This window comes from Mustela putorius, unplaced genomic scaffold, assembly GCF_011764305.1.
Source record: "Mustela putorius furo isolate JIRA1106 unplaced genomic scaffold, ASM1176430v1.1 tig00000551_pilon_pilon_pilon, whole genome shotgun sequence".
In the NCBI taxonomy this organism is placed as follows: domain Eukaryota; kingdom Metazoa; phylum Chordata; class Mammalia; order Carnivora; family Mustelidae; genus Mustela; species Mustela putorius.
The window spans coordinates 10,500,859-10,518,728 of record NW_025421412.1 but is presented as its reverse complement, the minus strand read 5'-3'; the positions used below and the strand labels follow the sequence as shown (position 1 = coordinate 10,518,728).

The following is a 17,870-nucleotide window of genomic DNA, read 5'->3' as shown; positions in this document are numbered from 1 at the left end:
CCTGACAATTCTTTGCACATTAGAAAACGTGCCTGGCTTTGGACACTTCTTTGAATCTCAATGTTTATGGGGCTCCAGAAATTAATTTTTTCTCCCGTTAACCTGTCTTATGTCAATTTAATTACGAGGCCAGCCGAAGAACCTAGGACGGAAGAAGGGAAAATGTTTCTACCCCTACAGAGGTAACCGTTAATGCTCATATTCGGGTGTTCTAGAGAAATCGCCGCAATTCCCTCAAAGCCATAGAGCCGGTAGTGGTGTTCCGCCTAGGAACAAACTGCATCGGGGTGTCAAGAAGGAATGAGAGGGAAAGGGGGGGTGCTTCCCCAGCTGATGCCTTCAGTGTGAACTCTGGGTTTGTGCCCAGACGGAACCCCTAAGGAGGCCTGCATTTCCCTCTTTGATACCAAATCCAGGCAACCTGAAATCCCTACCAATACTCTGAGGAGAAGGAAAACCTATGGTGGCACTAGTGTCCTTGGGGTCTCCATCCTGATGGCCGCAGACAAAGGGCCAGGCAACCCCTCCCTTAGCTCTCCTCGCTCCCCTAATGCCTAGGCTTATAGGCCTACAAGTACCCCAGAGTGATTTGGGGTGGTATACTTGAAAATGAGAGACATTCATGTCAGTTGAAAAGCAAGAAACACTAATTATAAATATTTCATCACCCACTGGGGACCAGGAGTTGGGAAGACTGACCAACGCACCATGGTTTGCCTGGGACTGTCCCAGTTTTAAAGTGGCAAGTCCCAAATCCCGGGACCCCCTTAATAATGGGCAGGGTAGGGGGCTAGACACCCTAGAAGACTGGGAAATTCAGGTTCTTAGATGCAGTGGACGAAAACATTCTTAATGCTAATATCAAGAAGGTGTAAAGACACAAGACACATGAATTTAATACAAAGAAATTTATATTACTAAAACCTGGACAGGTCCCCGCTGCCACGGCTCTCCGTTAATAAACGTAAAGAGAAGCACAATAACCATCCAACCCCAGTCCCCATCTTAGATCACCGTTCAGTGTGGGGGCGGCATGGAGAGCCCTGGTCCAGAGTCCGCGGCCCAGGGCTCCTCCCCCTCCGCGGGGCTGGGGGGCCTTCAGAGGGCTCGCTCCTTCCACCTAACTCCGTGGGTCCTGCTTTTTGCTTATTTCTAAAGCTGGGTTACGTGGAGAATGGGGCATTACAAGGGGGTGAGCTAGGAGGAAACTGAACACTCCCTCTTTGCCAGAACAATGAATGGTGAACATGCAAATTATTTAAGAATGCTAACTTGGGGGTACTTGGGTGGCTCAATCAGTTAAGCTCTGACCTTGCTCAGGTCATGGTTTCAGGGTCCTAGGACTGAGCCCTGCGTTGGGCTCCCCACTCAGAGGGGAGTCTGCTTCTCCCTCTCCCCCTGCTCGTGCGCTCACTCTCTCTCAAATAATTAAAATCTCAAAAAAAAAAAAAAGAATGCTGATTTTTAATCATCCATAATTTTTTCTTACAATTTGAGTTTCAATGACTGATGGAATAGAAGGGTACATGACATGAAGAGATTTCTCTCAAGTTTCCCCTTCTCTCCTACAGCGAGAATTTCCTTGGCTTCTTTTTAAATATTTCAAATGTAGAATTTTAGGGTTCATATGTTCCCAGACTGCATTAACTGGGGCATGGGTGTGTGTGCACACATCTAGTTATACTTGCTGGCATTTCAAACTTTTCTAGAAACTAACTTCTCAACATTTATATCCATCAGAAAGGATGAATGCCCAATTTTTGTATCAACATGGACAGGACTGGAGGAGATTATGCTGAGTGAAATAAGTCAAGCAGAGAGAGTCAATTATCATATGGTTTCACTTACTTGTGGAGCATAAGGAATAACACAGAGGACATGGGTAGATGGAGAGGAGAAGTGAGTTGGGCGAAATTGGAGAGGGAGATGAACCATGAGAGACTCTGACTCTGAGAAACAAGCTGAGCTGTTTGGAGGGTAGGGGGGTGGGGGGTTGGGTGAGCCTGGTGGTGGATATTATGGAGGGCAGGTATTGCATGGAGCACTGGGTGTGGAGCATAAACAATGAATTTTGGAACACTAAAAAAAAAAAAAAAATTAAATAAATAAATAAAATTTAAATAAAAAAAAAATCCAAAACAACAAAACTGACTTAGAAAAATAAATCAGAATTTTAGAAACATTTCTTTGGTTAATAATTCAACTATTTCATTTTGCTTTAAGATCACACTAAATCAGGGGTGCCTGGGTGGCTCAGTGGGTTAAAGCCTCTGCTTTCGGCTTGGGTCATGATCCCAGGGTTCTGGGATCGAGCCCCGCATCGGGCTCTCTGCTCAGCAGGGAGCCTGCTTTCCTTCCTCTCTCTCTGCCTGCCTCTCTACCTGTGATCTCTGTCTGTCAAATAAATTAAAAAAAAAAAAATCAAAAAAAAAAAAAAAAAAGATCACACTAAATCAGATGAGGACCAAAACTGTAAATCAGTACTTTTGCCAGAAATTCCTTTATTTCTGATCGTGTGCACTATTTCTGGGTCCCAACAAATACTTAAGCCGTAAGGAGGACTCACGTGGAAACAAATTCTAATTTGGTCACAGTCATATATAAATAGTCTACAATCAATCTTTAACAGCAGTTTCCAGATTGTTAGTCCTCTGAATTTGTGAAAGTAAAACATGAGAATTTTTTTTTTAAAGGTTTCAAGTGAGAAGATGCTCGGAGAAGGTTGTGATAACAACTCTGCACAATCCCCTTAATACCAAAAAACAGAGTTTAATAAAAGCAGACGCTAAAGGCAGGAATTCTGTTCAATATTTTGAAATTCACATCAAGATGCTCAATACATTTGGTTAAATGGGGGGGATTTAAATACACATGAAATCCAGAAATCTGTTGCAGAGAAGAAATAAGAAATATGTAGTATTTTATTCTGGGTACCTCATGTTCACAGAATGAATGGCTAAAATTGAATCTTTTACTTAGCAAACATGCAGGCTTTCATTTGAAATGCCCACAGATCTAGTGCAATCCAGTACAATATGCACCAAATACATTCAGCGGCAGCTCCGTGGAATAAAGACGTGGCCCGCAGGACAGCAGGTTAGGACCCTGTGCCCCATCTGCTGGGCAACCTGGGCTTCTTGGGCCAAATCTTCCAAGGGGAAGAGAGGAATGCAGACGGCAAAGAAGAGAGGAAGGAAGTTGGGAGAGCTCCTGACCACCACCCAGCGCGGGGTGGGACCCACACCTTCCCAGCGCAAATCAAAGTGTGCGGGCCTCTCCTCGGTGTGAGATTGTCAGTTCTATTCCTAGACAACTCATGCGAAGGTAGGGAAATTAAGTCTGACACTTTGCCGAAGACCCTTTAGACCCCAAACCGGGCAATAGTCACCATTTACGCTTTCCAGGATGGTCATACAAGGGAGATGGGAAGCATCACCAGAGTTCACGTCATATGGTGATGACAAAGTCCTCAACGCCCCCCCACCCCCTTGGGACTCGGCATTTTTCGTGAGAGAGACCTGTTGGGTCCGCAAATAACCGTTTCAAGTGTGGGGCAGGATGTAGCCTCGTATCCTTTCTACTGCAATGAGACTCTTCAAAGGAAGCTTGTTTGCGGGAATGAGCCAACATGTGACAGGCTCCTTGTCCTCACCCAAGGACAGATGCCCCAGACGGACGGACGGACACTACTTACACACTCTGTGTGCACCGGATGCGTGGCGAAGAGCAGAGCAGCCAACAGGGACGACCTGGGGGCCAGGTTCAACCGCCGGCCTCTACTGGTGTACTGCAGGCCGCCGAGCAGCACGGAGAAGACGTCCAGCATGAGGACGGAGATGCCCCCGTGCAGGAGGATGTTGGTCACATGGAAACTCATGGGGTGGAAGCCTCCAGACAGATAGTAGTTGATCCTGTAAGTGAAGGGGGTTCACACCAGATGTGCAGAGGCATGCCAGAGGAAACACAAACCACCCGAAGAAGAAGGCTGGTGAGTAACAGTATTCCAGGGAGAAGAGGAAGTTTGTTGAAAGCAAGATAAAAAATGCCTATCAAGTGAGGAAGGTTGAAGAAAAGGTGAGAGCATAATTAACTGCAGGGGGAAAAGTGGAGGCCGAGAGCATCTCAGAGGAGCAGGAGATAACATGGAGAGGAAAAGCAAAAGGAAAGCTGGACGGATTTTTTAAGCGCTAAAAGGCAAGACTGCAGGCCAAGAAGAGGTAACATAGCACACATTCCTCCTGGCTCCCCCCAGGGACCTGGGTTTAAGATAGTCCCGAAACCTGCTTGTCCAAAAACACAGGCACTCCTTGATCGTTCCTCCATCAGCTTTCCACCCAACAAAACACACGCCTGTGGTCGGGGACTCTTACTCCTGCCTGCTGTCCACCGGCCAGCAGCTCCACTGATCATTTCTCTGCTTCCCAGAGGCCCGTTCCCACGTGCCTCCTGCTCCCGAGAAACAGCTCGGAATGGGAGGTTTGGTGAGCTGAATACATCTACCTCCCCGCAAATGGGGAGGGGGGTGAGAGTGTTTTTAGCTTGATTTTGTTTCCGCACACTAACTTGGTAACAGTCGGAAACAGTAGGAAGGTTTTTACCTTATTATCTTCATAGTGGAAAACCCCCACAATGGCATCAGACGCCACGAGCTGCCTTGACTCACATGGTTTCTCCAGTGTTGCCCAGCAAAGGCCCCACCTCCAAGGAATGTGCAAAATACGGAACGCTGCCCGAGTTGGCTCGTCATCCTCGCACAGGGGCCTTTGCGCATCTCCTCCGTATCCTTCCACTCCCAGGATCCGCACTGGCAAAGCCAGCCCTGGAGTCAGGTGTCCTCACCCGCATTCTCTCCACCTTCCCCGGACCTATTCCTAACAGCTGGGATTAGCACGTTCTTCTCGGAGCCCGTAGGAGTGAGACCATGTTGTCCCCCAGGATCCACTAGCGCTCCGCCCGCCACCCGGAGGCTCAGCCCAGGGAGCCTGGCCCAGCGGCCCGCCCCGCCCGCGCGGTCACGCCTCACCTGAAAGTCAGGACGGTCAGGGGACGGTAGGACTTGTGGCTGGTGTTGCTGCTCAGCCTGCTGCCCCAGAAGTCATGATGCCACAGGTCCCCGAGGGGCGTCTCTGCGCGGAGGTCCTGCGGGAAGGCAGCAGAAGGCGTCCTCAACGAAGGCGTCCCAGCCCCTCCCCTCACCGTGAGCTCTTCCCCGGAGCTCCACGTTCCGCTCTGCTCCATCTCCCCTGATCTCTCACCTACCACACCGCCAGGCTTCCCCGCGGGTCCACTGTGCCCTGGGACACACTTCCCAGGCTGATCCCTCCCAGACGCAAACTGGGTCACCTGCCCTATGGTAGCTGCCGCCCTCCCTGGATGTGGATGCCCCAGCCCAGGGTGCTCAGCACCTGCTGCGGCCCATCCCAAAGGCTGGGCACACGCAGGTGTCCACCAGTTACCCCTCAGCTCTTCACAGCCCAGTTCCTCCCACCCTAACCTTCACATCTTAACCTTAATTCTTCATGTCTTAACCAGCTGTGACCTTCCTCAGCTGACACTGTTCCCCTTCCAGAGGTCTCTAGGCATCTCGCCCCTGGCCTTACAGCACCTGGCACACTGCCCTACGGGACTGAGGGTCAAGGAAGCCTGGGCCACATCCCGTAGGTGGGGAGTATACAGAAGGTGCTTAATCTATGTTGAATGTGCATAGTCCTTTCATATTCATATAATTTCTCCAAATTAGCCCAGTGAAAACATGAGTGGACGAGCATACATTATTTTTGATCATGAGCCAAACAGGAAAGTTAAAGATAAAACAACTTCCATGTAATTTTTCAAGATAAAAATCACTAAATATTAAAAAACGATAGCTACCTTACTATTAAGGTAATTTAATTTGGTTCTATACGATAGATGTTTAAAAATGCATCTTTTAAAGAAGCATTTAAATGTAAAACTAGGGGTGCCTGGGTGGCTCAGTCAGCTAAGAGTCCAACTCTTGATTTCGGCTCAGGTCCTGATCTCAGGGTTATGAGATCGAGCCCGCTCCGGGCTCAGCGTGGAGTCTGCTGTTCTTCTCCCTCTGCTCCTCCCCCGACTCATGCTTTCTCCCTTTCTCTCAAATAAATAAATAAATAAATAAAATCTCCCAAACAATAGATGTAAAATGAAATTGCTTAAACTGTGTCTAACAAGAAGGGGCAGACATGCACTATAGAGTAAGCAACAAAAGTGAAGGTTAATATTCTCTTTAAAAGCATAATTAAACAGGAATATTTTAGGGACTAGCAATTATGACATGCTAAGCACAGCGTTTCCATCAAGGCTCTCCGTTGCATGAACCAGAATCAACTCTGATTAACATAAGCAAAAAAAAAAGGAATGCTTTAAAGAAGAGGGCGAGACTCCCAGACTCCCAGGGGGCTCCCGGGTTTGGGGTGCTGTGGCCAGAAGCACACCCACAAATCACACCGCTGGACGCCCTGCAGAGCGTGCCCACCCCTCTTTGTGGTACTAGGTCCCGAGTCCCACAGAGGGGTCCGCATCCAGCCTGGACAGTCCCTGCAGCTTCTGACACCCAAGGTGGGGAAAACCTCAGGCAGAAATACATCCGACCGGGGGCGCCTGGGTGGCTCAGTGGGTCAAAGCCTCTGCTGTCGGCTCAGGTCATGATCTCAGGGTCCTGGGATCGAGCCCTGCATCGGGCTCTCTGCTCAGTGGGGAGCCTGCTTCCCTTCCTGCCTCTCTGCCTACTTGTGATTTCTCTCTGTCAAATAAATAAATAAAATCTTAAAAAAAAAAAAAAGAAATACATCCAACCTGGCCGGCCTGAAAGAGCAACCGGTGTCTGCAGCCTGTGGGGGAGCTCGGGAAGGATTCGCGACCTCAGCGCCTACTGACTCAAAGGGCCAGGCTTGCGGTTGGGTGACAGAGGCAAAGCTGGTCACCTGATACCTACTCTGAGGGTGAATTTTCCCCTCCCTTTTGTGTCAGCTTCAGAGCCCTTGAGCGTACTGTCCCCTCTTCTGAGGGTCGGTTGGGTATTTCACGACGATCTTGGAACCGCCCGCTCATTCGGTGGGCTCGGTTCCGAAGCTGGAAGCCCACCTTCTTTTGCACGGTCCAGAAGGACCCGCTCCCTTGTGAAGGAGCTGGGCGGAGGCTCTTTCCCTCTATTCGAGCAGAACCCGAACACCAGCAAAGCTCTAAATATTTGATTAGGTGGAGCCTCCACACAGCAGGCACTTAGGGAAAGAAAGGTCAGTTTTTCCTCCGATGATTTACGGGAAAGACGTGTGCCTGAACTTCCTGCTCGCGCCACTGTCTCAAAGAAAACCCTCATCTCGAGGAAAACGGGGCGACGCCACACTACAAGGAAGCATCTGGAAAGCGGTTTAACACCACGACAACCCGGAACAGCCTGTTTCCCATGACTGCGGGCACCGTGCCAACGAGCAGAGCGGAGCCTCTCATTAGAGAGGAGAGGGAGAAAGGAGGGCCCGCGAGCTAACAAAGGGGCGCAGTGTGATGCTGTAGAGAGCACGGCCGGGACAATGTGCCGCCGAGCCATGGAACGGCTTCGTCTGCCTTAGCCCAGGCAGGAAGAAGAATGATGACCGCAGGCCCGGGCATCCCCGCGCAACCGAGCCCGAGTCTTCACCCTCCTTGTCCATCAGGGCTCTTTGACATACGGCCTCAGGGGACACTGGACAGCCCCCACTTTGTCAAAGTAGAAGTCAAGAAACTCTCACCGAAATGAAGAATGGGCGTTAAAATTCAGTCATATTCTCATAAAAGACAAGGACCGACGAAGCCACCGATGTGACATGGTTGCTGAGAGCTACAGACGTCGCTACTCTTGCCTTTAAGCACGGTTTCAAAAAGAAGGGAACGCTGCGGTGACTTCGGGGTGAACCGGAGGGAAATGACCAGGGAAGATCCTGGATTAAAAGCAAACATCAAGGACGCTGTAGTCCGTGTCATCAAGAGAGAAAATCAAGTAGAGACGGTATGTTACAAACACAAAACCTGCTCGAGGCGCCCCCAGTCCTAACCCGCCCTCGCCCCACAGAACACGTGTTGGCCACAGAGAATTGTTCTCAACATTTTCAATATGAAAATGACTTTCTTTTTCTCATTTGGAAGCATCCATGACTTGATGGATTTTTAAAAAAAAATCTTTATTTATTTGACAGAGACACAGCTGAGAGACGAACGCAAGCAGGGGGAATGGGAGAGGAGCAGCAGGCAGAGCAGGCAGAGGGAGAAGCAGGCTCCCCCTGAACAATGAGCCCGATGCGGGACTCGATCCCAGGAGGCTGGGGTCATGACCTGAGCCAGAGGCAGCCACCTAACTGACTGGGCCTCCCAGGCATCCCTGGATTCTTTTTTAAGAGCAATTTTAAGAGCATTCAACCACAGTGTTGCGAAGAGTTGGGACAGTTGCATCTACCCGAGAGAAAGGTTCTCTTCCCTGCTTAAAGCACACACATAAAGCATCGGTTGAGTGACTGCGTTGTCACAGAGACTCTAATTGGTGCCCTGTCCGCATTCTTTCTCCTCTGGGCTCTCCCTACGTCCAAGTTTCTCAGTCTGATTTTCTTTGAGTTCCCTTGAATCTTTTTCTTCTTTTCCCCCCAACCTACTTCATCTTCCCTATCTCTAGCTAGTGAAAGACCGGATCATTTTTCCTGCACTGATACAGCACCCACTGGTGAGCAAAACTAGCTGGGATTTTGCAAAGTCAGCAAATCTGAGTCTCCCAGTGAGAAATGAGCAGGAACCGCAGCTTCCGCGGACAGCACACTCCTCCTCCAGTGGCTGCTGGTGAAGGACAAAGAAGGTGCTAACTCGCTGCCTGCTGCTAAGGACACACCTCATTGCAGGTGAGCAGACTTGCCCATCACGGCAGCCAATGCATATTGGGGTTAGCGGGGCGGGGAGAACAGCTGTGGCCTAGAATTCTGCAAATCTGTCATAAAACCTGAAATACTTAGTCTGCAATGCCTTGCAACACCCTTCCTTGCCTTGTAATCTGAGAGAAATGGTCTCTCTGATACACGTGTAGACTGGGGCCCTGCACAGGGCACGTGGGGAAGGTACAGCTTGAGGTCAGACGGTGGTTGGAGACCCTGCTTCCTACAATAAAAGAGACCCTAAATTGGGGAGATATGACCAGGCAGGTGAGAAATCTAGAACTCTACTGGGGCCCAGGCAAACGCGGAAGCAAAGTTTAACACAGAATTACTCAATGCAAACTTTGATTATTAATGAGAAACAGGCAAATGGTTAATTAACAGAAGTTTCCCAAAAAGGAGTTATGATACAAACCTTATTGTTAACAATAGCTTCTGAATCATCAAAGACAAAATCTCCATCGTAGCTACGCGCGAAACACACGAGGGAAACACATCCCACCACTAACTTAGCCCAGAAAGGCGGAAGAACCGGAGATGGAAGGATGTGGTCCAAATCCGCGTCCAGCTCGGCCATTGTGCAAACTGCCGGCTGCCAGCCTCTCGCTCCAGCATTATGCTGGTTAGAAATCTACAAGAAAAATGACAAGACACAAATATTCATAAACACACTGTTAGGAATGTTTGCACAGTGGACACATGCCCCTTAAGTGAGTAAGAACTACACGGCCATCGATGCTGCGAGTTTATAGGATGCAATCGTTGGAAACTTCAAGTTGTGGTTTTCTGTGGGCAGTAGAGTCACCTGGGACACATGTAAACTCTCCTGGGCCCATCTGCAATTTATGAGACCAGAAGCCCTTGGGTTTCTGATGTTGGATTATCTTGAGGAAAGAAACACTGATTTGGGGGAATCCTGTATATATCAATCCCATAACACAAATTGTTTTTATAGTCCTTGAACCAGTTTATACCAGTTTAAAAAAAAAAAGTTGCCATGTTGCTTCTTCCAATCAAGAGAAATCAATAAATACTCCTTGTTGGGTCTTAGTGCATTGTGTGTTTGTGCGTGTGCATGTGTTAGGGTATAAACATGTTCCTATTCTTTTTTTTTTTTTAAAGATTTTTATTTATTTGACAGAGAGAGAGAAATCACAAGTAGGCAGAGAGACGGGCAGAGAGAGAGGGGAAGCAGGCTCCTCACTGAGCACAGAACCCGATGTGGGACTCGATCCCAGGACCCTGAAATCATGACCTGAGCTGAAGGCGGAGGCTTAACCCACTGAGCTACCCAGGCGTCCCAAACATGGTCCTATTCTGAAAGAGCTTACAGTCTCTCAAGTCACAGACATTGATGTCAGGTGAAAATTCAGAGAGAGGAGTTTTAACACAGATGACGAGGCAGGCCCAGGATCGAAGGCCAGGTGAGAGGTTCACATACAGACAGGAAGGAGAGAACACTTAAGGACAATACCTTAGTCCAGAAAGCCCTGAACTGAGTCTTAAAGGAGAAGGGGGGGAAGCTAGTCCAGGTAAGGCTATGACCTTCAATGTTGATGAAAGAGTCAAGTTAAGAACACACTCTTATGTTTTAACTTTTTTCCCAAACAGACAAAATGTTTAAGTCAGAAAGGGCTGTCTCTCCGTCTTGCCATTTATTAGTTCTATGGTCTTGTGCTTGTCACCTGTCCTTAGACTTTTGGAGTCCACTTCCTGTGCCACTCAGCAAAGCATAAGAACTTCCCAGTGGTGAGAGCTGCCTGAGAGCTTCCTGCCTTGGAACTTGCCTGAATTTCAAACTACCCTGCAAGTCACATTTGATCTGTCCCTATCCCCCTACACCCTCAGCAGGTGCTTTGTTTGTATTTACCAGTATTCTGTTTGGCTCACACTGCTCAGGTTCCAATCCTGTGTTACTTTGGAAAAATTACTTAACCTCTCTGGCCTGTTTCCTAACCTCTACAATGGGGAAAACTGTTCTCCCTTACGTGGTGGCCATTAAACAAAATACCCATCTAAAGTGCTTAGAACTGCTGCTTGGCTTTAATGAATGCTCAGGGGAGGTAGCTATGATTATAAGCACTTTCTTTAAAAAGGGAAAAAGCACAGGCACAGAACCATTTCTTAAAATCCCCTTTAGTATTTTGGCTTATTGTCTGCACTAGGATGGGACCTGGCCCCCCAGTCCTTTCATGCTAACATGGAAGAGAATCCCAGAGCCCTTGGCTGGGAAGGCAGATTAGATGTATTTGTTTCCAGGCCTCCAAGGGAATACCCAGACGATGGAATCAACAAGAAGTCAGCCAAACAGGCCACCCGAGGTCACAGGCATCTTTTCTATAGGCTTTCCTCTGAGCGAATGTGGAGAAAGATCCAACAGTCGATGGGACACATCATCCTCTGACAACATTGCCCTTTCCCGGCGCCAGAAAGAGGTCCAGGTTACAACCCGGTAAGGCTCTGCATCTCTCTCACTGCGGGTCTCTCGAGCTTCTCCTACCTAACGTAACCCACACTCTCAGCAAATGCTGGGGGGAAACAGTCCAGCGACTATCTGCTGCCTTTCTCTCTTCCACTGGAAGGACAGACCACTGGTGATACCCAAGTGACAGTGGAGAATTCAACACAGGTCACCATGCAGGCCCCTACCGGGGTGTCTACATTTCAGCTAAAGGAACTGCTATTAAAAAAGCAAAGCAAAACAAACAAAAATGTGAAAAAAGAAAAATCACAAAGACCATGCCGTTTAGAAAGATACCACGACTTAACACAGAGGGAATAAAAGTGTGCTTAGATTTGGAAAATTAATGTAGAGGATAATACATCAGTTCTTGTTGTTGTTTTAAGTAAGGGTCTATTGAGCACCAATGGCAGGGCTTGAACTCATAACCCTGAGATCAGGACCTAGAGCTGTGTCATGAGTTGGATGCTTAACTGCCTGAGCCACCCAGGTGCCCGAAAACACATCAGTTTTAAATGCACAAGAGCTGCTGGGAGCCGATGAAAGGTCACAGAGCTGGTCTTGATGTTACCTGTCTTAGGCCCACATAGTTGAATATTATTCACAAAAGAATACCGAAACAAGAGAGAACCTGTGCTCTTAAATGCACTGTCCTGGCCCACTTTTCATTTCGGAGTATTTGTGATACAGGTGAATCATTTTGGTACTCCAGTGACAGCCAAGATGTACGGAAAGCAGACTGCGGACCCGAACATCAGCAGTGCCCTGGTGCGCTGGGCCCGGACTCCTGGAGCATCACCAGGATGGCTGAGTCAATTGCAGAATGATCTCCCTTTTTATTGCAGGGACATCAGGGAACCTTAAGTCTGCCCCATTCCTCACCCTCTACCTTAATCTTTTCTCCTGGCCTCCTCGCTCCTAATGTAGCTTCTCTCTCAAGTCGCCGAGGTTCTCCCCACTTTGCTGTACCGTAAAATACTAAAAAAATGCCCTTTTCATTGAAGCTATGATGACTAATGTATACACTGGGATAGTTCAGAAAATACTGTGGATTAGCAAATGCAATAAAAGCTCCAAAGTGCTAGGAACCTATGCAAAGCTCTCAGGATATCACCCAGGGGTTAAGAGCATGGGCTCTGAAGGCAGGCAGACTTGGACTTGCTACCTTTGATAACTTGAGGATCGGTTCCTCATCGGCACAACAGGGTACCACCGCATACTTCGGGAGGTTGTCATAAGGATTACAGGACAGAATGTATGAAAACATTTAGTTCCCATTATTGTTACTATTTTGGAGAAACCGGTTCCCAGTGCCTGGTCCTGATCTCTCATCTGGGGAACGCCGATGGGGCCATCAATTCTTTATTCCTGGGATGGGGTTCCTAACCCAGGCCAGCAGTAGCCCATCCGGTGTCCTGGTATCACTGAGAAAAGGGTGCCGTTCTTTGGTTGGGCCCAGAGCACCGTGTACTTGGTTGGTGTATATCCAGTGTAAAACAGGGACCGTGCTCCCAACCTCACTTCCTCCAATGTGAACTGGCCTCGTTCTGGGATGCTTCTAGCCGGGTTTGGTGCTCAAGAGAAGCTCTGCTAAAATGAAGTAGTGGAGACAGATGGACCGCCCCTCCACCTCTTCGGTGAGCAGGCCATGAAAGAGGAAGGCACACATTCTCTTTTTCTCTTGACGGGTCCTGGACTGCACTGTCCCCTTCCTGTCCTCCAGGAGTACTGCCAGGGAGCCCTGGCTCTGGCGCATGGCTTGATGGTAAATTCACCATAGGAAGTGAAAGGAAGGGAGCCTCATTGAGACCCCAGGCTCTGTCCACAGAGGGTCTAACCAGGCATAGAGCCGTCGCTCTGACCCCTGAGTCCTGTGCTCATTTTGGACCGTTCAGAACTAACTGGCCCTCGAAGTAATTGAATTTGGAACAAAGCAAAAGGCTCTTTATTCTCAGTTTTGCAAAACTTCTAATATGAAGCCTCTACTGTCAGGGTTAAAACAAATCAAACCACCATCAATGGTTAAAAAGACCTCAAACAAGGACCCTACTCCCCAAACAAAAGTCAAACAGAGCTATGAACCCTGGGGACCCAGTGACAGGTGACACAGCCGCCTTGGATTGCAGGCAAGAAAGGTACGACTAAAGCTAAAAGGTTCACCCAGAAACATGAGCACCAGCGATCTCCTACAGAATATTCCTCCACACGCGTGGAAGTGCCTGCTGGCCTCTGGCCCACCTTTCTACCTCATCAGTAACAATCCCTCCAAATGCAAGCTGCCCTCTGCCAGGCTGAGATGAGACAGTGCTTCTGGAAATCTGAGTAAAGTACACTCATCATTTATGACCCAGCATCTTGGGTGCTTGAACGGGCCCCTTCTCTCTTGGGGCCCTCAAGGTATGCGAGCCTGTCCTCTCCACCGCCCTCCTCTGCCAGGCAGATCTGGGGGAAAAAAGGCTACTCGAAGTATCTCTTTTTAATTCACTACCAGGAGAGAGCCATGCCGGTTTACAGCAAGAATGACTGCGTGTGGTTCGACATTCCCAGTTACACTGTCCCAGAAAGTTTCCAGCTTGCTAGCTTGTAGCCATTTTCCCATCGAAGTCAGCCGGCATCACTTCACCCCACGTCCATCTGGGGGTGTGCCAGGCATGGTCAGGACTGCCGGGAGAGGGGACAGAGAGGGAGAGAGGGGATCCAGTCAGTCGTTACTGTAATCGTTCCTCAAGGAATTCTCCCATCCATCTTCTCTTCCAGAGATAACAGTGATGATTCACAGCGCACTGGCTTGATTTTTTTTTCCCCTAACTCCTCCCTTCTTTTGTGTGTGGTTTAAAAAAAGGAAAGAAAGAAAGAAAGAAAAAGAAACACACACACACACACACACACACAGCCCACAGTCAAAACATCAACAAGACCAGAAGCCCCGCGGAGTTCGCAGGAGGTGAGGCGGCGGCTGCGCCACCTGCTCGGCTTCCCTAAACTCCAGACCCGCGCGGGGAAGTGACAGCTCGGCGGCCCCGGGCACCCCGGCCGGTGGCACGCGGCTCTCCCGCCGCCGCGCTCGGCAGGCAGCGCGGAGGAGCTGGCGCTGGCGGCGCTGCAGGGGACCCGCCTTTAACCCAGGGCAGGCGGCCAAGAGGCCCGGCTGTGCCCAGCCATCGCCGGCGCCGCGGCCAGCTGGCGGCCAGGCGCGGGGCCCCGCGGCCAGGTGGCCGCTCCGGGGACGCGCCGCAGGCGCCTGGTGCGCCCCGGGGCGACGGAGCGCCCGCGCAGTGGGGGCAGACAGGGGTGGCGGCGGTGACCACCGCCCGGGGCGGAAGGGGCGCAAGGGGCGCAGGGGTCCGGGGTCCGGGCGGGCGGGCGGAGCGCGCACCCTCCACGCCGCGCCCATTGTCCCGCGTGCAGCTTCCACCGGGGCGCACGGCGCTCGAGGCTCGTGTCCCCCGTGACCCCGGCCCCGGCCGCAGCCCAGGTCCTGGAGCCAACTCCCGGCAGCACCGCCGCCGGGCCCCAGCCGGCCCGCGGGGCTCGGGGCGCGGCAAGAGCGGGGACCCCCGCGACCGCTCCGCGCTCAACTCCGCTCGCCTCGCCGCACGCTCTGCCGCTCGGCCCTGCAGGGGCCGCCCCGCGCGTTACCTGCAAGGAGCCCGAGCGGCGGCCGCATCTCCCTCCCGGGCGCGGAAACTCCGGCCGCTCTCGGCGCCCGCCCGGAGCTGGGCAGGGGGAGGGGCCGCCCGCGCCGCGCCCCCGCCCCCCCGCCGCGCCCCCTCCCTCCTGCGCCGCGCGCCGCCCGCACCGCCCGCAGCTCCCCACGCGCGCGGGCGCCCCCGATCTCTCTCCCGCCTGCGCCCGCCCTCTCCTCGCGGCCATTGGCTGCTCCTGCGGTCACTTTCGCGCCGCAGCCCGTTCCTCTTCACCTCATTGGCGGACGCGCCGGTGACGTCGGGCCAGAGGGCGCTAGTCGGCGGCGAGAGAGGCGCAGGGACCGACGGCGGCGGCGGGAGTGCAGGAAGCGACTTCTGGGCGCGGAGGCCGGGCCAGGCCCGGCGGGAAGGGGCGGCCTCAGCGTGGCCCCCGGGGCGGAGGGCGGGCTGCGGGCCGGGCGGCCGGCCTCCTGCGGGCGGCGGGCGCTGGACCCTGCCCCGGGCTCTGCCTTGCGCTCCTCGCGCGGTCGGCGGCGCTCCGCGGAGGGGCTGCGCGTCGCCGCGGGAGCGGGAGCGGGAGGAGAACCTTCCCGACTCTTCCGCCCCGAGAGGAGCTGTGCTGATCTGGGTGCCTGATCCAGGCCGCCTGCCTGACTTCTTCCTGTCTGGGAGGGGTTGTCTCCAGTCCCCTCGGTGCCTCTCGGAACGGAGCGGAAGCCGCGTCCCTCCAGCCGCGGCCCTGCCGCCTCTTACCAACCGGTCCTCTTCCTCGGCTCGGGTCCTCCTTCCCCTGCGGACGCACCAACCCCGCCGGCGCCCTACACCGGGCCAGGCGACATTCAGGCGGCCATCACACCGGTCGTCACTTTGCCCGAAACTTTCACTCCCAGTCGGATTGCCTCTGCAGCCGCCAGTAACGCCCGTGTCCGGAGATGACTTTGCTGCCTCTACAAAAAGAGAGAAATCCTTTTCCACTTTCCGCCTCCGTAACACTCAAACTCCCCTAAAGCCCTGATTCCACCCTCCATCCCCCCCCCCCCCCCAGTATCACAGAGTCCACTCTGAGATCAGTCCCTCCCTCTTGACGGGATTTCAATCATCAGCCTTTAATCAGCCCCAAGAGTTCCTCTGCCCCTCACCCCACCCTTCCAGCGGCCACTGGATCCCCTCTCCTACTCCCCATAACTGAAGTTAAAAGAGCCGCGGGTTCCCACGGCCCCCTCCCTTCTCTGGTACTTCAATTCCCAGTCACTTCTTGGTTTCCACATTGCGCTGAAATTGCCTTTCCTATGGTCACCCATAATCCAATCCAAATCCAAAGGGTGCTCTCCTTTCTCATTTTACCCGATCTCTCAGCAAAATTCTTCCTCAGACACACTTCTTTTGGTGGTAGTCAAGTGCTACTCTCCTGTTATACCCCAGTCGCCTTACTGTGCTCATTGGCTGCTCGATGACTTCCAAAGGACATATTTTTAAGGTCTCAGCCCTTTCGTGCTACAATTTTCCCCTTTATGATTTAATCCACTGCCAGCGTTTCAATCAATATATCTCAGATTTACAACGCCAGTCCTTATTTATTTAAGCTTCAAACCCTTTTCTGCGGCTTCCGCCTGATTGTGTCATTGGCACCTGGGATGGAAGGGAATAGAATACATGCTTACACTGCTTTCGCCTCCTCAGGGCTCCCTGTAATAGTAATACTGCTGCCACCTGCCCAGTATTTTCCTAACCCTCGGCATCTAACAAATCACCAAGATTGTACTTGCTCGATGTCGATCAATTCTGCCCACTTCTTTCCATTTCCACTGCCACATATAAAAATGTCATGCGGCTGTGCTGACACACAGCTGTAACCCACATGCAGTGATGTCACATTGGCAGATTGGTCATTGCTAGGGTATTTACACCATAGAAATTGGCCAATGCTATGAATCAGGGCTCAATTTGTTGTCTCGTTGATTGTCTCTAGACTTTCTTAATTAACTAATACAGATTAAACTTGAAAATGTGTTGTGCTTAGTGCTAAAGCTAGGAGATTTTGGTTTAATGGGTTTATTTATAGAGGGTAAAAATAGTTTAGCAGATTGCAGATCAGATTTAGTGACAATCAATTTATTGGGAAAAGAGCAGATTGAGACATAATCCTTTCCTGAAATAATGGTTGAGTTACAAGTTTTGGTTGGATACAGATACAAGCTTTCATGATGCTGCATGACCAGGCCCCTTTGCCTACTGCTCCTAAATGGTATCATGCGCCTGTCACCTGTGTTTCTTGAACTCAGCCACCTTGGCCTTTTATAGTTCTAGAGTGTGCTATGCTACTTTCCATCTTGGGCTGTTCACATACCCAGCAGCCCTTTCCCCTGCTCTCCTCGTGACCCTTGGCTAACATTAATTCATCTTTCAGTTCACTGCTCAAGTATCAATTTCTCAGAAGAGCCTTCCCTGAATTATCTCCCCAGATACCCTTGGGTCCTTGTGTACATGCTCTCATTGTTCTTATCAGAAGTGTAACTAACTAACCATGTGATCATTGTATGAAGTCTATCTCCAACATTAGACTGTGAATTCTGTGAAGGTAAGGGCTATGGGCATTTTAAGAACTATACCCTTGTAGCTGCTGTGCCTCCCACAGAGCAGGTGGTCAACAATGTCTCTCCAAAAAGAAGTACATTTCTGGGGTGCCTGGGTGCCTCAGTCAGTTAGGCAGCTGCCTTTGGCTCGGGTCGTGAGCCCAGGGTCCTTGGATCGAGCCCTGCATTCGGCTCCTTGCTCAGCGGGAAGCCTGCTTCTCCCTCTCCTACTCCTCCTGCTTGTGTTCCCTCTCTCGCTGTGTCTCTCTCTGCCAAA

General features: G+C 51.1%; 1 protein-coding gene across 5 annotated transcripts in view; it reads right to left on the bottom strand.

Moving 5' to 3' along the window:
* TMTC4 (transmembrane O-mannosyltransferase targeting cadherins 4) overlaps window positions 1–15,429 on the bottom strand; it is a 63,829-nt gene extending 48,400 nt beyond the window's left edge. The window contains exons 1-4 of one of the 5 annotated variants that reach the window (XM_045081353.1): window positions 15,294–15,429; window positions 9,328–9,543; window positions 5,024–5,139; window positions 3,695–3,911 (exon numbers count right to left, since the gene is read on the bottom strand). In XM_045081353.1, coding sequence (XP_044937288.1) covers window positions 3,695–3,911; window positions 5,024–5,139; window positions 9,328–9,489 — 495 coding nt within the window. In that variant the 5' untranslated portion in view covers window positions 9,490–9,543; window positions 15,294–15,429. Of the gene's footprint in view, window positions 1–3,694; window positions 3,912–5,023; window positions 5,140–7,748; window positions 7,938–9,327; window positions 9,544–15,012; window positions 15,127–15,293 lie in introns of those variants that run through there. The other 4 variants (XM_045081352.1, XM_045081350.1, XM_045081354.1 and 1 more) reach the window with 4 other exon arrangements.
* Between the last annotated feature and the right edge of the window lie 2,441 nt (window positions 15,430–17,870).